At 42.5% G+C, this 25,360-nt stretch overlaps 1 protein-coding gene across 2 annotated transcripts; it reads left to right on the top strand.

The window, feature by feature from the left end:
- The first annotated feature begins 6,107 nt into the window (after positions 1-6,107).
- LOC125447583 (hepatic lectin-like) lies at positions 6,108-23,417 on the top strand. Of its 2 annotated transcripts, none has more exons than XM_048522105.2 (8): positions 6,108-6,223; positions 6,338-6,448; positions 8,500-8,574; positions 9,791-9,862; positions 12,426-12,497; positions 16,110-16,186; positions 20,138-20,247; positions 23,233-23,417. In XM_048522105.2, exons 1-8 carry the CDS (start codon positions 6,136-6,138, stop codon positions 23,369-23,371), a joined length of 744 nt encoding a protein of 247 aa, XP_048378062.1. In that variant the 5' UTR covers positions 6,108-6,135; the 3' UTR covers positions 23,372-23,417. The 2 variants fall into 2 exon arrangements, with proteins under 2 accessions (XP_048378062.1, XP_048378061.1); XM_048522104.2 differs by having other exon boundaries at positions 16,044-16,186.
- The last annotated feature ends 1,943 nt before the right edge of the window (positions 23,418-25,360 follow it).

The raw sequence follows: 25,360 nt of genomic DNA, 5'->3' as shown, positions 1-25,360 counted from the left end.
CATCGAGCTTGGACCTGAGCCTTTTACTACAATCACTGGTAACTGAACGAAATGCTTCTCATATGAGATTAGAGCCGAAGTTGTACCCTCAATCTGTAAATGTTCCCCGGTACAGGTTAGCAGCCAGGCCATGATCTTACGCAAACTTAAGGGTTGGATCCAGAGCAAATTTTGGTACAGATCGGTTCTGCAACACTGAAACAGTTGCTTCAGTATTGACTTCCATTAGCACTGTGTGACCATTTAACTGTACATTTATGTTCATTGATTAGCAACATCAGAACCAATTTAATTATTTCAAACAGCTGTTAGTGGACTTTTTAGGGTGTACACCCTCCTGAATACCAGGCTATGAGTTCTCTTATTCAGTTCAGGAAACCAAAACCATGTGCCTCTGCCAGTCGTCTTAACCCTGTTAAAAATCCCAATACAGATGAAGGGTCTAGGCCCAAAACGTCAGCTTTTGTGCTCCTGAGATGCTGCTTGGCCTCCTGTGTTCATCCAGCTTCACACTTCGTTATCCAATACTGATTCCACTTGGTCTCAAACTGTCAAGTAAAACTGAAAGGATCTCAGAATGAGAGGTAGCCTGGTGCCAGAAATATTTACCCCAATTCAAAGACACCTGTTGCATGTGAATCTCTTCGGAGTAACACAGTACGGAGCTGGAGGACCACAGTAGGCCAGGCAGCATCAGAGGAGCAGGAAAGTTGACATTTTGGGTCAGGACCCTTCTTCAGAATTGGGGAAGGGGCAAGGGAGTTCCAAAATAAATAGAAAGAGAAGGGGTGGGGCTGGGATGGTGATAGGTGAGGGCAGATAGGCAGTGATGGGGATTGGTCAGTGAGGTGGGAGGAGCGGATAGGTTGGAGAGAAGATGGGCGGGTTGTGTCAAGTCAAGGAGGCGGGGTTGAGAGGGAGGATTGGCCATGGGATGAGGCCGGGGTGGTGGGGAGATTTTGAAACTGGTAAAGTTCACATTGAGATCATCAGACTGTAGGATCTGCAGGCGGATGAGGTGCTGCTCCTACAGTTTCTGGGTGGCGTCATTGTGATACTGGAGAAGGTCCAGGATGGACGTGTCACCTGGGGGAGTTTAAATGGTTCATGGCTGGAAAGTGTCGTCATTTATTGCAAACAGAATGCAGATGCTCTATAAAGCAGTCTTTAAACCTCCGCTTGGTCTCACCGTTGTAGAGGAGGCCACATCGGGAGCACCAGATGCAATTGATAGATGTGCAGATGAACCTCTGTCTGATGTGAAAGGTTTGTTTAATGTCTTGAATGGATGTGAGGGCGGGGTGTAAGGGCAGGTGTAGCACTTCCTGCGGTTGCATGGAAAGATGTTGGGGTTGGTGGGGCTAGTGTGGAATGTGCAGCGGACAAGGGAGTCACGGAGAGATTGGTCACTACGGAAGGCAGATAGGGGTGCAGAGGGAAATATCTCTTCGGCTGTGGGATCGGATTGCAGGTGGCAGAAGTGGCGGAGAATGATACGTTGGTTACAGAGGTTAGTGGGGTGATATGTGAGGACAAGAGGGATTCTGTCTTTGTTTTTGTGGTGGGAAGAGGATATGAGGACAGAGGTATGCAAAACACAAGAGATGTGGTGGAGAGCATTTTAGACCTCCAAAGGGGGAAGTATAGTCCTTGAAATAAGAGGGCATCGGGGATGTTCAGGAGTGGAACGCCTCAACTTTGGAGCAGACATGGCAGAGGCTAAGGACTTGGGAGTAAGGGGTCAAAATTCTTGCAGAAAGGTGGGTGAGAGGAGATGCAGCCTAGGTAGCTGGTGGTGAGACACCAGAGATGGAAACAAAGAGGTCCGGGAAAGAGAGAGAGCTATGTGAGATGGCCCAGGTGAAGTTGAGGTTGGGGGTGAAAGGTGTTAGTACAGTTGATAAACTGTTCAAGCTCCTCATGGGAGCACAAGGCAGTGCTAATCAATGTAGAGGAGGAAGAGGTGGGGGATAGTGCCAGTGTAGCTACGGAAGAGGGACTCTTCCACATATCCTACAAAGAGGCAGGCATAGCTCGGGCCTATGCGGGTTCCCACAGCCACCCTCTTAGACTGTAGGAAGTGGGAAGAGTTAAAGGAGAACTTGTTAAGGCTAAGGACGAGCCCAGTGAAGCATATGAGTGTGTTGGTTGAGGAGTAGTGGTTGGGCCTGTGCGAGAGGAAGAAGCAGTGTTCTTTTAGGCCATCCACATGGGGAATGCATGTGGGGTTGGATGTCCATTGTGAAGGTGAGGTGTTGGGACCAGGGAATTTGAAGTCTTGGAGGAGGTGGAGGGCATGTGTGGTGTCCTGGATCTAGGTGGAAAGTTCCTGGACCGGGGAGAGAAAATGAAGTCAAGGTAAGCAGAGATAGGTTCAGTGGGGCAGGAACAGGCAGACACAATGGGTCGGCCAGGGCAGTCAGGTTTGTGGATTTTGGGAAGAAGATAGAAACGGGCAGCACGGGGTTGGGGAACGATGAGTTTGGAGGCAGTGGTCGGGATGTCACCTGAGGTGATAAGGTTATGGGAGATGATGTTTTGGTGGTCAGGTGTGGGATCATGATCCAGGGGGCAATAGGAGGAAGTGTTAGAGAGTTGGCGCTTGGCCTTGGCTATGTAAAGGTCAGTGCGCCATACTACTGTGCCTTCTTTACCTGTGGGTTTGATGGTGAGGTTAGGGTTGGAGTGGAGGGCTGCACGTTCTGTCAGGGAGAGGTTCAGGGATATGTTTTTTCTCGCAACACCACTGAAATAACTCCATGAGGGCCAGTATCCCAATGCCAGGTCATCCCTTATTTTCATGTATATTATATGCAACACTGGCAAAGCTAGCACAAAACTGGTTCCTAGAGTGAGCAGAACCCCCAACATTCTCATTAATACCTGTCACACTGCACTCCATGGTTGGACCAGATTAACAGCCCCAATCAGGAAACTCATATTCAAGAAGATCCACCTGGCTGACCTTGTTGCAATCACTACAATCATGTCATATCACATCCCTCACTGTTCACATTATTCAGTGATAAACACATCTGTAACCTGACTGACCCCCTGACCTCATGTTCTACAGCTGCATCTACTTCCCTTTCTTAACTGTGCATCACAAGAACAGATTCCTTTCATAGTTCCTTCATCATTGCTAAATATAGCTATATCGTATCTATTATTCTTACAAATTCACAAACATTAGTTGATACATCCCACATTCTGATATCGCCTTTTCTATCATTCAATCATCAATCCTAACAATCATCCCAGCTGATGTTTAGTTTGTGCTTGATGGATATTTGTTTCTCAAAGATGAAGAGTTTCTGTTTGCTTATCACTCTTTAATTAGTTAGAGTTGACTTGATGAATATTGATGAATTGTCGATGACTCCTACATGCCTTTGACAAAGGTCTAACAATTCACAAAATTGTACCAAACTGCTGGAGGAAATTTGAATAAAAAGGAAATCAGGTGAAATACTTGGCATCAACTTAGATATGAGCTGCAATAAATGGCTGACTTGATCCAGTCAGCCCTGCAAAAGTCTTCCTCACAAACATTTGGAAACATATGTAAAAACTAGGAAAGCATTCCCACAGACTGGTCAAATGAGAGCTTGATATAGGCGTACTCAAGGAACCAGATATTACAGTTGAAATGCCCATCAGCCATGATCAAATGGTGGAGTGGACTCGATGAGCTGAATGGCCTTACTTCCACTCCTACATCTTATAGTCTATGGTCTTATGGACTGTGGCCCATAATCATCCACTACCATCTCAAGTTATGTGTATGGGCTGTGTCTTAGGTCCAAACATCTTCAACTTCTTCATCAGTTACCTTCCCTCCATTAGACATGGGAATGGATGTGAGTTTGCTCACTGAGCTGGAAGGTTCGTTTTCAGTCGTTTTGTCACCATTCTAGGTAACATCAACAGTGAGCCTCCGACGAAGCGCTGGTGTTATGTCCCGCTTTCTATTTATCTGGTTAGGTTTCCTTGGGTTGGTGATGTTACCTAGAATGGTGACGAAACGTCTGAAAACGAACCTTCCAGCTCAGCGAGCAAACTCACATCCAGAACCTCAACCTGAGCTACAAATCTTCTCAAAACTCGCTAGACATGGGAATGTTCACCAATTGCTGCACAAAGTTCATCACCATTCACAACTCCTTAGGTACTGAAGCAGTTCATGTTCAAATGCAACATGATCTGGACACCATCCCGGCTTGGGCTGGCAAATAACTGATAACATTAATACCACTCAAGTGCTAGGCAATGACCAACAAGAGTGTACCCAACTATTGTTCATCAACATTCAATGGCATAACCATCATTAAATGCCCCACTATCAACATCCTGAGGGCTTTCATTGACCAGAAACTGGAACTGGGCAGATCAGAGGCTAGGAATCCTGCAGTGAGTAACTCACCTCCTAACACTGCAAAGCTTGCGTACCATCTACAAGGCAGAATTCATGAGTATGATGGAATACTCCCTATTTTCTTGGATGAGGGCCATTCTAACAACACTCAGGGCACTTGACATCATCCAGGACAAAGCGGCCTGCTTGAGTGCCACCACACCTACAAACATCTGTGCTCTGCACACAAACACTCTGAAGCAGCAGTGCGTAGCACCTACAAGATGCATGGCATCAATCCATCAAGGCTATTTCCAAACTCACAACCACTTCCATATATAAGGACAAGGGAAGCAGATACATGGGAACACCAGCACCTGCAAGTTTCCCTCCTAGCTACTCCTGATCCTGATGAGGAAAGAAATTGCTGTTTATTCACTGTCACTGGGTCAATGTTCTGGAAATCCCTCCTAACAGCACTGTGGGTTTTCCAACAGCATATGGACGACAGCTGTTCAAGAGGGCAGCTCACCACCACCTTCTCAAAGACAATTATAGATGGGCAATAATTGCTGGCCCACCCAGAGACACACACATCCTATCAATGAATGAGAGAAGAAAGTACCACCTGTATATTAAGTATTGAAAACCGAGCGTGGTGATAAAACCTGACTGGTCCTTTCATAATGGTGGTGATCAACAAGCTAGAGGATGAAGAAGCTGAATTATGTTCAATCATTGCAAGCCTGAAGCGCTAATTGGACGATCAGCCTTCTGTCATTCCAAACATGTTCAATGTCAGAATTTGACAATTTAACTTACTCCACCTAATATCAAAATCTCACTTAACCCATGAAAAATTGCCAATACTATGGGCACCAATAACATCCTCGATGATTTGTGGTCTAGAACATGAAAAATTCAAGGTCAGTATTGCACCCAAAGGCCTCTACCCAAAGTTCTAGTGGTCCCCTGGTACGTCCAACCCCCAGACAGTAGGACAAATCAAACCTTGCAAATTGCTGCGCCGTCGTCTATATCATCAGAAAACTTACGTAAAGTGTTGAAAACTGGAGTACCAAGTGACATCGATGCATTAATAACCTGCTGATGCAAGCTTGGTATGGATTCCTAGTTAATTTGGTTTCGGATCTCAATACAACCAATCACAGGAAAGCACTGAATTCCTGAGCAGAGTGAAAGTGACTGTACTTGAGAGCAAGACCACATTTTACCGGATGTGGCATCAAGTAATCCAAACAAAACTAGAGTCTTGGGAATTGGTGAAATGGTCCAATGGTTGTAGTTTTTGCCAGCAAAGAAAAAGATGGTTGTGGTTGCTGGAAGATAAACATCTCAGTCCCAGGACATCAATGAAACTGTCCCCCACCACGATGTCCCAGATCCAACAATCTTCAGCTGCTTCATTATTGACCTTCCCCTACCACATTCAGTCAGAAGTGGGAATGTTCACTGATAACTGCACATTGTTCAACACCATTTACAGTTTCTTAGATACTGAAGCAGTCCCAGTCCAAATTCAGCAAGATATGTTCAATACCCAGACTTGCCCTAACATGTGCCCTGACATGAAATCAACACTTCTCCATTCAACAGATTGTCAAAAAGCAGAAGTGATAGGAAATCTTGTTCCTGATGAAAAATATTCATAATTGTGAACTGTCAGCAAAATACTGAAAGTTGAGAAAGAGGGACTGTGTATTATAAAAACATTTCATTGACTGTCTCTCAGAAGACAAGGTTATTTTCCCGTGGACAACATGGAGCTAAGTGATTATCAACATCTTGGTGAGATTCATTCTGATGAACTATTAGGGAAGAGAGAAAAAGTGGAAAGATTGAAACCAGGTATAGATCAGCGATCTGCATCATCCTGGCTGTACTTTTTACTTTAGCTTTAGATAATTGTGTATAATTCAATAACACCTACAGATCATTTGGACTCTGTCTTATACTTTCCAGAATATGGTGATCGAACTGTCCAAGGAAAATGGACACCTCTGGCCATCTACGTTCTCCTAGGTTTCTCCATCCTACTGTCTGTGGTGATTCTAGGTACCGCCATTATACTGCGTAAGTTTGTAATCTTTTAAATAATGGAATTTATAGCTCTGTTCTTCCGTGACAACTAACAAAACTAATTGAATGATGTGCATAAATTTGCATGAATTAATAATATAGACAATAGCTGCAAATTTGCTGAAATAACACACATGTAAATATTCCAAAGTGTTATTGCTATAGCAATTGATGAGCATTTGGGGAAGAGTTGAGGCAACCTCTGAGTTAAGATGCAGTACACATTGCTTTGTGTTGTTTTACTGTAACCCTCAATGTGAGCATGATGGACATAGCAACAGGAGCAAACCATTCAGCAATGCTGAATCAGTCAATTAGATCACAACCGATCACCTCTTCAATACCATTTTCCCAAAGTAAGACAGTTAGGGAGCAAGAGCAGAGGATCAGACAGGGAGCAGTGCAGGGCAGAGAAAGAGTAGTTAGGGAGCAGGTGACAGAGCAGAAAGGGAAGGATTGAAAGAAAGCAGAAAGATAGTAGAATGAGCTCAAAGTAAGCAGAGAGGAAGTAGAGCGGGGCAGAGAGAGAACAGAATAGAGCAATTCATGCCTTGCAGATCCTCAACAGCCAATTTAAAAAACAATCTCATCCAAGAAGGGAAACAGGGCATATTCTGACAAACATATATTACTTTGGAAAATTAACAACCTCTCTTTTATCATCTCTCCTTACTGTAACCTCTCTTATCTTCTCTTCTCTTCTTTTCTTCTCTCTCCACACTTCCTATATTCTCTCCTCTCTATCTTTCCTCACTCACTTCTTATTTTTCACACTCTTGGTGGTAATTTTAAATCCATCAGTCCTTTGATCTAATCACAGACTCCCACACTTTCAAAATGTTATAACCTGTTTCACTCAGTTCCTTATCTGTCCTTCAAAGTTCTGAAGACCTCTGCCAAATTTTCTCTTTGCTTTATATGCTTTAGAGGCAATAGTCCAGGATTGGTTGCGTTAACTTTACTTAAAATCAACACTCTTCAATTCAACCCCTGGAGCTCTGGTGATATTTCGGTGACTCTGAATTGTACAAAGACAGAGTCATTGGGCCAGATTCTTGTTCCTCTGTCAATGTCAGGATACAGGAGGACTGGCAAGAAGACTGACAGGAGCCAACTCTGGGACTCCTGCCTTCAATCACATCATTGATAATTTTTAGAAATTTAGAAAAGGCTGAGTATTGTGAGTGCGTGGGCAGCTACCACACGTTGAAAGTTTGGAACCCAACCCCAACCCTAGTATTTTCATAGCAGAGGCAGTTTGTGAAAAGCAAGTATGGGGTGCCCTGTTTCAGAGTCAGAAACTTTTGGGCAGACAACATCAAACAGTATTGGCAATTTCACATGTCATGATAAAATGTTATATAATGTGTCATATATTATTTGAATTCAGTGATGGATGATACAGCCTTTTGTTCCCAAAAGGTGAATGACCATTGAATTGAGCAGTGTTGCGTTCTCAGGCGTATGAAAATACATTGTGCGCCGCATGAAGTGCTGTTTTACATTGAACAATTTTGAAATTCAGATTTGATTACGTCAGTTGTCCTCTCTCAATTAATCCTTTCAATTGAATGATAGCTCAGTTATTCATTTCCTGGTTTCAAAACATAAGCGGACGGCTGAGCATTTTCAGTGACTTCCAAAGCTTTTTAATCTATTTGGTTCTGGTGTTTTAGCTTGTACACTGGTGCCCTGGAAGCCTGTGAATGCTGGGCTTAACTTCAAATGTGAAATTTTGATTATTTTTTGTTTTATTTGTTGATGGGATCTAGGTGTCACTAGCAAAGCTGGTTTTCATTGTTCAACCTCAGCTGACCTGGAGAAGTGGCAGTGAGCTGTCTTCTCAAATTGCTGCAACCCCTGCCTATCTGCTGCTGGAAAATAGGGCTGTTTGCCAGGGGATAGCTCATAGGAAATGGAGAGAAAGGAAATTGAGCTGTGATCAGAGCCCAAATGTTGGTGCCACCTTCTGGTTTTTGTTCATGGGGTCTTTGAGGGTAAAATCAGTCTAAACTGATAATGTGAGAGTCAATGCCTTGTTTCAGTTTCACAGATGCTCAGTGAAATGAAGATGTCGGATGCTGATTTCAAGATTGAATTGTCCCATTTAAAGAGTAATGGTGAGTGTGAAATTCCAACCTGATGGATCATTTTGTCTCCAGTTCAGAGGGGAGTCCAGTGTTTCGGAACATCCAATCATTTTCTGATCATCCTCAGATCAACTTTAGAGTCTGGGCCTATTGGGCTCCTTCACAACATGATGAAGCAAAAAGGGATGATCCAGTTTGGGGGAAAGAGCCAAAAAAAAAATTTCTGCTTTTGGCCAAACATTTGTTTTCATGTTTGAAGTTAAAATCTTGTTGGCAACGCTGGAAATATAAGATCTTGATGACAAAGTGTGAAGCTGGATGAACACAGCAGGCCGAGCAGCATCTCAGGACCACAAAAACTGACGTTTTGTGCCTAGGACTAGGCTCGAAACGTCAGCTTTTGTGGTCCTGAGATGCTGCTTGGCTTACTGTGTTCATCCAGCTTCACACTTTGTCATCTGTAGTTCCCATTATCTCTGAATATAAGACCTTGCTACTTATTTCACGATTACAGCTCTCAATTGGTATGACGTTTGTCCCAGTGAGCAACATCACCCTGAATAATTTTGTTTCTTTGACTGACCTAAGAATACTAATGCATCCTTCAATTTTATTTTTCCTCAAGTGTTTACCTAGCTTCACTTCGATTGCCTGTATACCATTAACTTGAATGACTCCCTGTGGTAACTTGTTCCATATGCTATCCGCTCATCAAATTAAAAAGTGCTTGTTGAATTTCCTGTTGGATATCTTGTACCTTCCACCTCTAGATCTGGTTCTGCCCAAATACAGAAGTATTTCTTCTGGATCTAACCTATCAACACCTTGCAAAGTCATGAATAACCTAACATAGTCACCTCTAAATATGTTTCTTCCTGGGGTTTAAACTGAGACCCGACCTGCCAATCAGGAATATGTTAAGGGCACTATTTCAAAGGTAAGTTGGCTGGTTCTTGGTGGTGTCCTGGCCAACATTTATCATTCATCACAAAAAATTAATAGTCTGGTGATTACTATATTGTTTTACCTGAGGGTATATTTGCTGTTGCCCTTCTTGCATTATAATAGCAAATACACCCGAAGATTTCTCATTAGCTCAATGACCCTCAAAGAGCAGTTGTGAAAAGTGCAAAACCAATGCCATAGTAGAAGTATCACTGTGTTTTCAAAGTAAATCTGCAAGATGGTGATAATGACCCATTGGCGAAAGACCATCAAATGATCTAAATTGTTGTTCCTCTTTCAGTGACAGGATTATCTGAGAAGACAAGCAGATCACTTGATGAACTGAGGAATGACATTTCACAGCTGACAGAGAGTAAGTTTAATAACTATCAAAAGGAACATTTCCCCTTCATATACTCATCCAACAAATTGCACTCAGCAAGATCGAGTGGATTGCTGGTACTGCTATCTGTTACAGAATTACGAGATTATTACAGTGCAGAATGCGGCTATTCAGCTAATCGTGTCTGTATCAGTTCTATTACCTGGTACCAATCTCCTGTCTTTTCCTCATATCTCTGCACAACATCACGGTCCAAATAATCACCCAGTGCTGTCTGGAATGTCTCCAATGAACCTGTGTCCACATTTACAGATACTAGTGTGATCACTTCTCTGAGCAATTTCTGTCCACACTCTGCACTTTACCACCATTTAGTCCTTCAACTCTTAGGGGAGAAGATGGCCTAGTAGTATTATAGTTAGGCTATTAATCCAGAGATCCAGGTAATATTGTGGGGACCTAGATTCAAACCCACTGTGGCAGATGGTGGAATTTGAATTCAACCATAATCTGAAATTAGGAGTCCAATGCTGACCATAAAACCATTGTCAATTGTTGAAGAAAACCCATCTAGTTCACCAATGACCTTTAGGGAAGGAAAATGCCATCCTTTCTTGGCCTGATAGAAGGATATAAAATTATGACAAGCATGGAAAGATTGGATAGTCTGCATCTTTTCCCAGGGTGGAAATGTCAGATACAAAGGGGCATAGGTTTAGGGTGAGTGTGGAAACATTAAAGGAGATTTCCAAGGCAAGTGTTTTTTCACACAGGGGGTGGATGCCTGGAATATGTTGCCAGGAAAATAGTAGAAGAAGATACAATAGTAAAGTTTAAGAGGCATTTAGGTAGGAATATGAACAAGCAGAGGATACAGGGATGCCAACCATGTGCAGGCAGATGAGATTAGTTTAGAATAGCATCATGGTTAGCACAGACATGATGAGCTGAACAAGTTATTCCTGCTTCTTCTGTTCTGTGTTCCTGATTCCTGCCTTCAACCACCCCCGCCCCCTTCAATGGTTCGAGAACTCTAGGCACTATGTCTTCCTTAATTACCCAAAGTGTCTGTGACAGACAAACATTAAAGTATGACCAATCCAGTTGGTTTGATGAACTGACAAGTGATGAATAGGTCCAGGATGTCCACTGAGGAACCTTCCCATCAACACCCCAGGCCTAAGAGATCATGAAACAGTTAAGTGAATATGTGGTAAACAAGAGCCAATGTAATGTTTGTTCACGGTACATATTTTGTGTGAGACATTTACCATAAATTAATATGTACATAAATTATAATACATCCATTCAATATTCACAACCCGAGAATAAGAGAATGGCTTAGTGGCTTATCACTAAGTGTAGCTAGAAAGTTGGCTTGGGAATTTAGTAATTAATGGAACTTTAAGGTTTATAAGAGTTATTGGTTTACTTTAATAATCCTAACCTGGATTTAAATTCCAGTCTAGTTTGCATTTAGCACTACAAATCAGTTCGAAAGTTAAGTTTATTTCAGATTTAGTCAAACAGCTCCACACTTGAGAGGTAGCTGCAGTTGGTTAATTAGTTAGAGTTAGTTTTGCCAGCCAGCCAATGCTGACTGATTTATAGAACTTTAGCTACTCTAAATACAGATCACTCGGCTGCATCAGTGGAGGGCAAAGAAGTGCGGAAACGCAGGAGTTTTTACAGTCGGTTACCGTAGCTTTAACTCCAGGATAGCATGTTGCCTGTCCATCCATTCCCTGGCCCCACTGCTGCAAGGACCCAGGATGTCCCGAAGTGGCTGAAGGATATTTGTTTGTGGAAGCTGAACAAGCTGGCATTATGATACCCAACACCATTGATGTTAGACATAGACAGAGGTCCTGAAATTACAGTTTAGGAAACAAGAATTTGGGAAGCAGGCCCTTTAAGACAATAATTTCAGATTTCCTCCCAGTATCATGTGCTATTAAGGATAGAAATAGTAAGATTGAGTGAATGCGTGACTGCAGGAATGGAATCAGAGGGAGGGCATTAGATATCTAGGCATTGGGGCCAGTCCTAGGATATGTGAGACCTGTCCAAGGGGGATGCAATGCATCTTACCTGGCCCTGGTGGATCATAATGAGAATATTTACTCGTGCAGTTAGGGAGGGTTTAATCTAATTTGACTGGGCTTTGTAGAATATAAACAATCATATGAAGTAGAAATATAGTAAGCAAAAGTGGAAAGAAGCAGAAGCAAAAATCAAACTCAAATAGTCAAAAGACAGAATGATATTAACAAGGTTAAAAACACTCTCTTTCAATTCATGCATTTGCAACAGAATTGTGTTCTGAAGAAAGGTCACTCGACCTAAAATGTTATCTCTAATTTCTCTCAACAGATGCTGCCAAACCGGCTGAGTTTTTCTGGCAATTTCTGTTTTTGTCCCTTATCTTTCTGTTCATTGCATTGGCATTTCATCTTCAACTGATGGTGCCAAGTTCACAACTCACCAATGCTTTCATGGGAATGCGTTTTTCCTGGTTCCAATGAAAATCTCACATCGTTCAAAAGCAAGTTTTATTTTGCAGTACATGGCCTCATGTCCTCTTCTTTTTCAGAGTTGGGAACTGCTGGCCTGATACGTAGCTTCCTGGATGACTTCAAGGACACATTCCCCCGGGAAGGCAAGGGTAAGTTGAATCAGCTTTCAAGAGTGTTTAAACTCCAATGGTACATTCTGGAAGCTTTCTCACTGACTCTAGTTATTCACCGTTTTTGAGCCTGGTGTGATCAGCAAATGCTTCTGACCAGTTATAGAACAAACATAGAACAGTATAGCACAGAACAGGCCCTTCAGCCCACGATGTTGTGCCGACTAACAGATAAAACTTACCGATTTACATATGGGAACTGCTGCTGTGCTTTTTGTTCATGAGATGCCAGAGGAGTTAACATTGGGAAAGGGAGTCTGTTGGAATAGTTGTACTTTCTAATGTTGTAAACTTAGATTTCTTACTAAGAGGACACAGACTTGATGTGAGGAGCATGGCGATTAGCTCTGCTGCCTCAGTGTCAGGGGCTCAGCTTCAATTCCAGCCTTGGGTAACTGTGTGGAGTTTTCATGGACTCTCAGGGCCTGCGTGGGTTTCCTCCGGGTGCTCCAGTTTTCTCCCACAGTCCAAAGACGTGCAAGCTTGGTGGCTGGCTGTGCTAAAGTTGCCCATAGTGTTGAGGCCAGGTGGATTAGCCCTGATAAATATGGGATTATGGGGATTGGGTGGGATGTTGTTCAGACAGTCAGTGCAGATTTGTGGGCCCAATCGTCTCTATTTGCATTTTAGGGATTCTATGCTACCTCATCATAGATTATTCACTTGTATGCCTTGACAAATACTTAGAATGGTGCAGGAGTCAGCAGATAGCACATTAACATCCTGGTGGTTACTATCTACTAGAATCTGAACTGAACCTGCCATAAAAATATAGTGCCTTCAAGAGCAGTTCAGAGGGTAGGCATCCGACAGGGAGTAGCTGAATGCCTGATTCCCCAAAGCCTGTCCATCATCTACAAGGTTCAAATCAGGACCATGATAGAATATTCCCAAATTGGCAGGATGAGTGGAGCTCCAACAATACTCAAGAAATGTGAAATCATCCAGGTCAAAGCAGCCTGCTTGATTGACATCACATCCACCACCTTAAATACCATCTACAATCATGCTGCAGAAATTCATCAACACTTCTTCAAATTTGACAGCATCTTCTATACCCTTAATCCCCTTGATGGACAGGGACAGTTGAAACATGGGAAAACAACCAGCTGCAAAATATTGCCCTTCAGACTCTATCTGAGCTATTTATTCAATCTCCATTTAACCTTCACTGCTCCAAACAGCACAAGTAGTTGCTGGAGTTTCTACCAAAGTTTCCTAACCTGTATTGATGGCCTCACTACGTATCAACTGTAAATGGGTCTTTCTCCACATCATGCATTGATCCCCACCGTCAAGACAAGCATACCCGCTTCTTAATTCTGAGACCTTCTGGCAGGCATTTTAAGATCTTTGACACCTTTTACAAGTGTGCTGTGCTTAAGAAGTGAAATAACAGTTACAGATATATAACTGTTATATTATCATTAGCAATTGTGGTCCCTTTCACAGAGCTAATCACCTTTAACAAATAGGATCTCTTTAAATTCTGTTGCATCTCTAACAGGGAGATCATTCTGAAAGAATGAAAAAATTGTACTTGCATACCACTTCACCCAAGCTCAGAATATCTCAAAGCAGTTGCTAGTCAATGAAATACTTTTTGAACTACATTTTTACAAAATTAAAAAATGCAGCTGTCAAATTACATACAGCAAGATTCCACAAACTACAATGTGATGTTCAGTAGATAGTTGTCTTAGTCATGATGTTAGGTGAGGAATAAATATTTGCCAGGACATGAAGGATACCCACAGCCTTGATCAAAACAGTACAATGGGATCATAAACAGTCACCTGAGAGGTCAATAGCTTAATACCTCAGTCAGAAGTCAGCACCTTTAACATCTCTGCTGTTGCAATTAAATGCCTTCCAAGATTTTGTGCATGAATCTCTGGAGTGGAATTTGAACTGACTATCCTTTGACTCAGAGGCAGAAGACCTTTGCTCTGAGCTGCAACTAACACCTGAACAGGGTGAACACATTAAGTAGTGTGACTCTGTAAACTGAAATAGTGCAGTTAAGAAGATTGTCACACTGTTGTTGGTGTGATCCCTTTAACAGATGTGGTAGCCATCCGTTGGGGGCAATTTTAGCACATTATGACATAGTAGACAAAAAGGAGTTTTTGTCCTTAATGGAGGGATCAATCACTGGATGCATATATTTAAGGTAAGGGACAAAGATCTACAGGAGCTATGAAGAAAACCTTTTTCACTCAAGGGGTGGTGGGAATCTCAAACTCACTGACTGTAAAAGTGGTAGAGACAGAAGCAAGGTTAGATCACATGAAATACAGAGAGAACTAACCATTTAGAAACAGAACTGTCTTGAAGGTAGAAGACAGAGGGTTGTTTTTTGGTCTGGAGGCCTACAGCCAGTGGTGTCCCACAAGGATCAGTGCTGGTTCCACTGCTTTTGGTCATTATAAAAATGATTTAGATGTGAAGAGAGGAGGTATGGTTAGTAAATTTGCAGATGACATCAAAATTGGAGGTGAAGTGGATAGCCATGGTTACCTTAGAACACAATGGGACCTGGATCAGATGTGCCAATGGGCTGAGGAGTGAAGATGGAATTTAGTTTAGATAAATGTAAGGTGCCTCATTTTGGAAAGGCAAATCAGGGCAGGAATTATACACTTAGTGGTAAGATCCTGGGGAATGTTGCTGAAAAAAGTGACATGCAGTGCAGGTTTATACCTCCTGGAAAATGCAGTCCCAGGTCATCAGGATAGTGAAAAAGGTATTTTGGAACACTGCATGCAAGTCTTGTCTCCCTGCTCAGCATGTTGAAAGTGTTCAGAAAAGATTTCCAAGAATGTTGCCAGGGTTGGAGGGTTTGAGCAATGGAGAGAAGCTCAGTAGGCAGGGGCTATTTTCTCTGGAGCATTCGGGACTGAGGAGAGGCCTTATAGAGGTTTATAAGATCATGAGGGGTATGGATAGGGTGACCTATGGAGTGGGGAAGCCCAAAACAAGAGGGCATAGGCTTAAGGTGGTAGAAAAAGATTTAAAAGGAACCTGAGGAGCAACATTTTCATGCAGATGATACGTGTATGGAATGAGCTTCCAGGGGAAGCAGTGAGGGCTGGTAGAAATAAAACATTAAAAAGACATTTGGATGGGTTTATGAAATGAAAAGTCCAGAGGGATATGGGCCAAATGTTGGCAAATGAGATTAGGTTAGAATATCTGGTCAGCATGGATGGGTTGGAATGAAGGGTCTGTTCCCATGCTGTACATCTCTATGACTCTAAGTATTTAGATGTGCACTTGTGATTTCAAGGCTATGGGCCAAATACTGGAAAGTGGGATTAGAATGGTTTGGTGGTTGTTTTTGACTGGCACAGTGGCAATGGGCTGAAAAGCCTTTTTTTCTCTGCCATCAATCTCGATAATTCTACATCCTGTCAGATATGTTAAAGACATTAAAAATATGTCCCTGATGTGCAGAAGCTCAGTGAATGTGGGAATGTATGAGATGATGCAGTGTCCTAGCTGGTTCTAACATTCACTTCACAGGTTTCAGATGTCTTCAGCAATGGTCTCCATTCAAAGAAAGTCTTTACTTTTTTTCATCTCACAAAGCAACCTGGAAACAAGCCCAAAAAATGTGTAAATTGATGAATGCTGATCTTGTTGTCGTAAACAGTGCTGAGGAACAGGTAGGAAACGTTTGTTCATTCTATTCATTGGAGATCAAATTTCAATTGGATTTACAGCAGCTTATTTGTTCCATTATTCCTCCCAAAATAAAGGAGCTGAATCTGCCAGGAACATGTACCATAATAATGGCATATCAATGGTGTGCTCATTATTCAATGTGAAGAATTTAGCAAATAATGTAGCAAATTGCACAAAATTCTTGCTGTCACATGACAAGAAGAATGTAGAGGCTTTGAAGAAGGTACAGAAAACCTTTACCAGAATGTTGCTTGGTTTGGAGGGTATTAGCTGTGAGGAGGCATTAGACAAATTTGGTTTGTTTGCACTTGAATGTCGGAAACTGGGGAGTAACCTGATAGAAGTTTACAAAATTGAGTCATAGAACATAGAACCTAGAACAATACAGTGCAGAACAGGCCCTTTGGATTTTTGCCCACTCACTCAACAGAATCTAGGTAACTTACTGTGCCAACTATCATGGCATCATTGGCAAATTCAGCTACCGCACATTAGCCCCCACATTAATGTATACGATACAGATTGCAAATTGTTGAATCTGCAACAGTGATCTAACTCTGGCTCTCTACTGGTTACAACTTGCTAACTAGAAAAAGACATATTTATCCCTGTTTTCTGTGACCAATCCTCTGAGCAAGCAGACATAGTATTATCGTATGCATACTGAAGTTCCATAAATGAGGTCAGAGCTTTTCTTCTTGGATTTTAACTGACCGAGGTTGAAAGGGTCTCTGTCTCCATTCCATGAAAAATGCCCATAGCACTGGAAAGCTTACTCTTGACAAGTTGATGAAGATGGAGAAAAAGGTTTTCAGTAGTGTACATGGTATTTCTCTTGGAGTTGCTGAGCCAGTGAAAATTGTGAACATAGTTCCACGGCTTGGCCCGAAGCCATAATGGGTTTCAATCCTCTGAAACTGGGTGAAGACACCCAGCGAGGAGTCAGGTAAGGATCTTCCCAGTGATGGAAAGTAGGAAAATCTCTTGGTAGTCCCCACAGTCCACTTTGTCTCCTTTCTTGAACATGGTGCCAATTGCAGTATCCCTAAGATCAGCTGGGACTTCTTCTTTCTCCCAGATTCTCAGGAACAGTTGACAAAAGACGGGTAACCTCTGTTCCTCCCAATTTGAATATCCCTGCTAGAATCCCGTCCACTCTTTTCCATTCTGCATGTGGCTATTGGGGGCTTCAATTTCTGCCACACAAAGTGGGGGTCTAAGAGTATCTTTGATGGGGATTTCCTCAAACATGTCCTTGTTGACAATTACATCACATTTTAAGAGTTCTTTCAGTGTTCACTCCACCGGATCCTGACCTTTTTTGTTTGGTCCTTCAAAATAGTGCCACCCTTCCTCTGCACCAGCTTGAGGTCAATGGTGATGGGTCTGTAAATTGCCTTGGCGGCACTGAAGAAACCCAGAGTATCATGCTTGTCAGCAATGAGTTACAACTGTTTAGCTTCCTCAATCCATTATTATGTCTTGAGTTCCTTAGTCCTTCTTTGTACTCCACCCTTTGCTTGGTGATGACTTCTCTTTGCCACACTGGTGATGTTGTTTTGCCAGGCACGGAGGGATTTCCTCTTCTAGTCAACAAGGTCTTCGATGACGGGTCATTTCTTTTTGAACATATCTTGTGTTTTCTTGTCTTCAGTTGATGGCTGTCTTAAGCTCTTTCTACATTTCCTGCACTCTATTAAAATGAACTCTTTGGATATTTTGGTGAAGACATTGTTGGAACTTTACTAATCTGCTTGGCTCTTGAAGCCACTCAATGTTCAGCTTTTTTCAGAATTGCTTTCTTGTCTTAGGCTGCCTATGGTAGCATTTCATGAACATAGAAGAATGGATGATCCTGTGGTGTGAGCTGCAGTCATCTGCACTGGTCATTGCTTCGGTAATGTGTACATCATTTGGTTTCAGGATCAAATGATGATGTAGTCTATCACATGTCAGTAGATGTGATTGCGGATGCCTCCCACACGTTTTGAATTTGATTTTTTGGTTGAATAGGGTGTTGATATCCTGGTGGTGATCCATACATTTGGAGAGCAGGAGGATCCTGTTGCTGTTGTAATTCCTGATTCTTTCCTTTCCAATGGTTCCTTTACAGAAGTGGATGTCCTCTCAGATCTGAGCATTAAATCTCCAAGGGAGATAATTTTATCCCCCTTACAGATGTTGATGAATAGGGTTCATAGGGTAGAGTAGAAACCTTCCTTGGACTCATCCATGGCATCAAGGATTGGAGACTGAACATTCACGACCGCTGCCTGCTGGCTCTTGGCAAGTTGTACATGGAGATTCATGAGACAATTGTTGATGCCAGCAGGAGGATCCAAGAATCAATTGATGTGTTCATCTTGATGGTGAGTCCAATTCCATGTAAATTTGTTTGATCATCCAGCTTTCCTCTCCAGAAAAAGGTGCAACCACAACCTTCCTCAGTCAGCTGTCTTTGCTCGCTCTTCGAGTGTTCTGCAAGGTGGTGATATTGATGTCAAAATGCCTGAGCTCATGGGCAACAGAGGCAATACTTTGTTCGGACAAAGGTTTTGCTCATTATCCATGAGGGTTCGTACATGTCAGAATCCAAGATTGAGTTTGACTTTGGTCTTTAGATCACAGGTAGATGAGCTCACTGGGTGTGGTCTTCCAGGCAGGTTGGTGTTGCAAAAGATTATTTTTCAGACACTTTTTCTACTTCATTCCCCTTGCTTAGTGAGCAGAGTGAATCCTGAAGAGACCTGCTCAATCATGAAGTTAGCTGCCAAAACGTTCTTCTCTCCCTATTCCAAGAGCAAAATGACTGAGTCAAACTCCACTGCTGACAGGTGTGTGTATGTATGTGGTGGTGGTGGAGGGTTGAATTCCTCTCAGTAAGCACAATGTGCAGCCATCTTTTAATGTAGGAATGCTGTTACACATTAGCAGACACACAGCCCAGGTAGATCCAGTTCCAGTAACAAGGAAATCTCCAGGGCTGGGAATCTCTTTATTTCAGCAGCCTCCATGTGTTGCCACAGGCATTGGTTTCACATGGTTTCGAGGATCATCTTTGAGGGCTTGTTTTGGATTATGCTTTCTTTCATTCCTCCCCTTTGACTTTACTGTCTTCAGTAGCCAAGAATCCCTGACAGAATCAATCTTGGGATCAACAGAACATTCTACTGCAGCAAGGTGACAATCCACAGAAAGGCACTAATGCATGAGAAACTACCTCATTAAAGCCAAAACAAAACAACATATAATTTATCAAGGTAACAAGGTGTAGAGCTAGATAAACACAGCAGTCCACGCAGCATCAGAGGAGCGGGAAGGCTGATATTTCGGTCCTAGGCCCTTCTTCAGAAATGCCATTTCTGAAGAAGGGTTTAGGTCTGAAACGTCAGCCTTCCTGCTCCTCTGATACTGCTTGGCCTGCTGTGTTCATCCAGCTCTACACCTTGTTATCAAACGTTTGACTAAAATAGCATTCATAACATTAGAAATTAACTAGGAGCTGAAAGACCATAAAAAGGAGGAAACCCTGCTAAACATTAAACAATGTACTTGTACCCAGGTATTACGTAGGCACAGACCTAGGTTGTTTAAATACAAATAATTATTGTAAATTTATAAAGATAGGAACAATCATTCGCCTTTTACTTCAAAGATTTCTCAAAGGTCAGCTGCAAAGATCCTGAAGAGTTGTGGCCTTGTCAAGGTTTCTGTTGTGTTTCTTCGTGGTTATGGGTGCACTTTTGAAGTGATCAAAGCCTGGATCCAGCTTATGTTACTTACATGTCCAAAATGGTCTCAGCAATAAAGCTTTGAATCATAGATGCCCCCACATGTAAATGATAAGTAGTTATCTTCACTGGATTAACTTTGTTTTTGATTGGTTACTGTTCTAAATTCACTCATATGGGGATATTATTATTTCTTGCCAGATGTACTTAGATTTCAACACAGAATATGATCATTGGATCGGACTCCATGACACTGTTGAAGAAGGGGAATGGCTCTGGGTGGATGGGACCGATTATAATTCAACAATGAAGTGAGTAGTGTTTTAGTTGCATAATGAGACAATTTCCACTGTCATTACCTGGGCAGTAATTCAACAAGGTGCATCAGTTACCATATTAAACCTCACAAAATTTTATCTTGTTTTCTGTTCTCCAGATTATTTTTGTGGCTTTAATTCACACTATCTCTAGTCAATTAGGTTTACTCTGGATATGAATAACCTAGGGCAGTTCTAACAATGGAATACACTTAATGTTGATTATTAAAGCAAAGTACACTGCAAAAAATGCTGCAAAAATTTCATCCATACAACACATACAATCAAAAGTAAACCCATTTATATGGGCTTGTTTGAAGATCATCAAAATAGGTTGTCAGCCTGCTCTCTCCCAACTTCCATCCGGTTATCAGATGACGTATTTCCTGAGCTAGCTAACTGTGCTATGTGCGAATGTTCTTTCATACGCTTGCCTCTCTTATTTTATATTTCAAAAATATACTTTATTCAAATATAATTTGCTCATTTATATACAGTAGCATATGAACTCTGGCACTATGCAACAAACAAGCCAAAAGCATTTCTTACTTAGAACACAGAACATTACAGCATAGGTCCAGACCATTTGGCCCACTGTGTTGTGCCAAAATTGACACCAAATTAAGCTAATCCCTTCTGCATGATCTTCATCCATATCCCTCCATTCCTTGCATTTTCATGTGTTTTTTTAAAAGTTCCTTAAATGCCTCTATTGTACCTGCCTCCACCACCACCCCTGGAAACACATTCAAGACTCTTAGCACTCTCTGAGTAAAAAGAACTTGCCGCTCACATCTCCTTTGAACTTTCCCCCTCTCACTGTAAATTTATGAACTCTAGTATTAGACATTTGAATTCTGGGAAAACAGATTCTGACTGTCAACCCTATCTATGCATCTCATAGCTTTATAGACTTCTATCAAGCCTCCCCTCAGCCTCTACGCTCCAGAGAAAAAACCCTGAGTTTTATTAGACTCTCCACTTAGCTCATAACATCTAATCCAGGCAGCATCCTCTTCTGCACCCTCTCCAAAGCCTCCACATCCTTGCTGTTATGTGACAACCAGAACTGAACTCAATACTTTAAGTGTGCCTGGCCAAAGTCTTATAAAGCTGAAACCTGACACCCTCACTCTTGTCAGAGATAATGGGAACTGCAGATGCTGGAGAATCCAAGACAACAAAATGTGAGGCTGGATGAACACAGCAGGCCAAGCAGCATCTCAGGAGCACAAAAGCTGACGTTTCGGGCCTAGACCCTTCATCAGAGAGGGGGATGGGGAGAGGGTTCTGGAATAAATAGGGAGAGAGGGGGAGGCGGACGGAAGATGGAGAGAAAAGAAGATAGGTGGAGAGAGTATAGGTGGGGAGGTAGGGAGGGGATAGGTCAGTCCAGGGAAGACGGACAGGTCAAGGAGGTGGGATGAGGTTAGTAAGTAGGAGATGGGGGTGCGGCTTGGGGTGGGAGGAAGGGATGGGTGAGAGGAAGAACAGGTTAGGGAGGCGGAGACAGGTTGGACAGGTTTTGGGATGCAGTGGGTGGAGGGGAAGAGCTGGGCTGGTTGTGTGGTACAGTGGGGGGAGGGGACGAACTGGGCTGGTTTAGGGATGTGGTGGGGGTTAGGGGAGATTTTGAAGCTGGTGAAGTCCACATTGACACCATTAGGCTGCAGGGTTCCCAAGCGGAATATGAGTTGCTGTTCCTGCAACCTTCGGGTGGCATCATTGTGGCACTGCAGGAGGCCCATGATGGACATGTCATCTAAAGAATGGGAGGGGGAGTGGAAATGGTTTGCGACTGGGAGGTGCAGTTGTTTGTTGCAAACCGAGCAGAGGTGTTCTGCAAAGCGGTCCCCAGGCCTCCGCTTGGTTTCCCCAATGTAGAGGAAGCCACACCGGGTACAGTGGATGTAGTATACCACATGGGCAGATGTGCAGGTGAACCTCTGCTTGATGTGGAAAGTCATCTTGGGGCCTGGGATAGGGGTGAGGGAGGAGGTGTGGGGGCAAGTGTAGCATTTCCTGCGGTTGCAGGGGAAGGTGCCGGGTGTGGTGGGGTTGGAGGGCAGTGTGGAGCGAACAAGGGAGTCACGCAATTTCCTGATCAATATAGACAAGCATGCCAGACACCTTCTTTACCACCCCATCTAACAGGGAGCTACGGACTTGGTCTCCAAGATCCCCTGTACATGAATGTTACTCAAATTCCTCGTTTTAAATGTATGCTTTTCTTGAACATTTGATCTCCAAAAGTGCAGAACCTCACACTTTCCTGGATTAAACTCCACCTGCCATTTCTCCACCCATATCTGAAGCTGATTTATCCACGAAGAAAAATCCTACCTCGCCCTTAACCTTCCCCCCTTCCATCGCAGCCCGGTATTTTCCTAAGAGTACACTTATGTTAACCAGCAGTAAATCCACCACACAGCAGCCCCGTATGCAACATTATGTTTACATATTTCAGGCATCAGAAGGGTCTGGTAACTGAACAGAACTTAATTTAACTTTGGCATTTCAAAATTTTTATCTTGTTCTCAACATAGCTGGGATGATTGATCAAATGATCCTTTATCAATCATCTGACATTTTAGTGAGGTTTGCCTTCTGACATCTCTTGCTCCCTTTGTTTTTGCCAGTAGCTTGAGACTATGTAATGTTGCGATCACTGTTGCTCAGCTACTCCCCCACACGGAATCCTAACACCATTTAGACTGGTGACTGAGCACTAAATCCATAATGTATTTGTGCCTGATTACTTTGTTAGTCACAATTGAATATTCAAACTAAAGACACACAAAATTCCATGTCTGTGCATCTTATCAGCATTGCACAGTTTTAGAGGTGGCAGAGACTCTGTTAAATGCTTTAACATCTTTATTGTTGCACTGGATTTACTAAAAAGGGCTCTTTCAATAATTATAATGTACAAATATCCATTATATCAAATATCCTGTTTTATTGTCTTTCCATGTTCAGGTTTTGGGGGATCAACCAGCCCAATACTAAAGAACTTTATGGAGAAGAAGAAGACTGTGTTGTGACTTCTAGAAATGCAGAATGGCATGACTGGCCCTGCAAATCACTTCACTACTCCATCTGTGAAAAATCAGCATAATGTTATTTTCCTTGATGCTCCACTCAATGAAAGTGGATCTGATTAAATCCACATTTACAGGGAGTGCAGTGCTAAGTTGGAATTGATCCAGTAGCATTTGTGTGGTCAGAGTGTTCTCTTCACCTGAACGATACTGCTCTAGAGTCCAGTGCATGCTGAGTTTTGACCCGTTGTCTCAACCTAACAACGTGAAGATCCGCGTGTCCCCTCACCCCAGCTCCACAATCTCACCTTTGCTCAGGTTTTGATTTTAAACTTCTCATCTTTGTCTTCATATCACAAACTGTTTTTCACCCTCCTGATCTCTGAGATCCCCTACAGCCCCACAAAACTCCTACTCACCTCAGTTTTCAATGGCTGACCTCCTGAGATAATGTCTCTTAAATCTAACTTCTCCAGCTTGGGCTAATATTTTGTCAAATTCTCAAAGTTATGTATTTCTAAAAGATTGGCTTCTATCCATAAGAGGAGGCATGGTGGCTCAGTGATTAGCACTTTTGCCACACATCGCCAGGGACCTGGGTTCAATTCCTACCTTAGGCAACTGGCCGTGTGGAGTTTGCACATTCTCCCTATACTTGCATGAGTTTTCACTGGGTGCTTCAACTTCCTCGCACAGATAGTGTAGGGGGCATTGGTTCTGGGTGGGATGCCCTTCAGAGGGTTGGTGTGGACTTATTGGGCCAAATGGCCTGTTTCTGCACTGTGGGGATTCTATGATCTTCTAATATCAGGAGTATATTTATCAATTCTGCTCAAACACTCCTTGTAATTCAGCATTTCAATCCAGGAAACTTTTCTCAGGGACCTTTTGAGGGTAACATCCTTGGGTAAGGAGACTAATACTCTACTGTACTCCATGCGCGGTCTCTTCAAATGCCATATACTGCCTTGAGACTTTCTCACTGCTCTAATAAAAAAAAACCGCAGATGCTTGAGATCGGAAACCAAAACAGAAATAACTGGCAAAACTCAGCAGATCTGGTAGTATCTGTGGAAGAAAACAGAGTGAATGTTTCAATTCCAGTGAATCTTCATCAGATGCTTCCAGACCTGCTGAGTTTCACGAGCAATTTGTTATTGTTCCTACAGTTGTGCTTCAGCCAACTTGCAATGAAGACCAATATATTCCTGAGCCGACAAATAGTTCCCTGTGCCTTCCTGGTAGCTGTCAACAATTGATGAATAATTATCTCCAAGTTCTTTTGCAGGCCTACATTTACTCATCTCCGAGCTTTGAAAAATATTTTTCCTACCTTCTTTTCATCTGATGAATTTTACACTTTGCCAAAACAGCATTGAATCTGATTGTTTGTTGAAGACTGTTCATTTTTGGATCATGGAAAATCGCCCTGCTGGCCTGCAGTGGCTTATGAGCAAGAATTTCCTGCTCAAAGTTGGGGTGGAGCAAGAAATTTGGACATTCTTAGTTAGCAAGCAGTGTCAAAGGGAGCTGTTAGACCTCTGTATGCATGGATCAGATGTCATCCTAAGTTCTGAATCTATATCTTAACTCTTATCAGGTCTGTGCTTGTTGACACAAATCAGATCTCATTTAAGCAAAACTCCTTGACTTGAAAGTTCTTATCCACATTTTTAATTACCTTCATGGTCTCACACCTTCCTGTCTCTGCAATTTCCTGCAACCAACCCTCAACCCTCCAAGATTTCTGCATTGCCCCAATGGCATGGTCAAACTTACAAGCTTAGCAACCCACTTTGTCGAGTACAGTTATATTCCTACCGCATATGGCCTTCATTTGCATGTAACAGACAGTACTCAACCAGCTCACTAGTAACTTGTTACTGCTGTTCTCAGAGTGTATGCATGCTCTTGTTTACATACTCTCAGGGAATTACTGTTTAAACGAAGAGATGAATTAATTTTAAGTTAATTTTTAAATATAGCAAAAACTTGACTTTAGAGAAAGGCTATCTCTTAATGTTTAATGACACCTTATTCCTGACTTCACATTCCCATGGATTCAA

Source organism: Stegostoma tigrinum, chromosome 35, assembly GCF_030684315.1.
Source record: "Stegostoma tigrinum isolate sSteTig4 chromosome 35, sSteTig4.hap1, whole genome shotgun sequence".
NCBI lineage: Eukaryota > Metazoa > Chordata > Chondrichthyes > Orectolobiformes > Stegostomatidae > Stegostoma > Stegostoma tigrinum.
The sequence above is the reverse complement of the archived record's forward strand: the minus strand, read 5'-3'. Positions and strand labels throughout refer to the sequence as shown.

Excerpts from the sequence above, each read along its gene's own strand:
- LOC125447583 (XM_048522104.2), top strand. The coding sequence starts at position 6,136 with ATGGAGCTAAGTGATTATCAACATCTTGGTGAGATTCATTCTGATGAA. Across the intron at positions 6,449-8,499 it reads AGGTACCGCCATTATACTGC|TTTCACAGATGCTCAGTGAA; the intron begins GTAAGTTTGTAA and ends GCCTTGTTTCAG. Across the intron at positions 9,863-12,425 it reads CATTTCACAGCTGACAGAGA|AGTTGGGAACTGCTGGCCTG; the intron begins GTAAGTTTAATA and ends CTTCTTTTTCAG.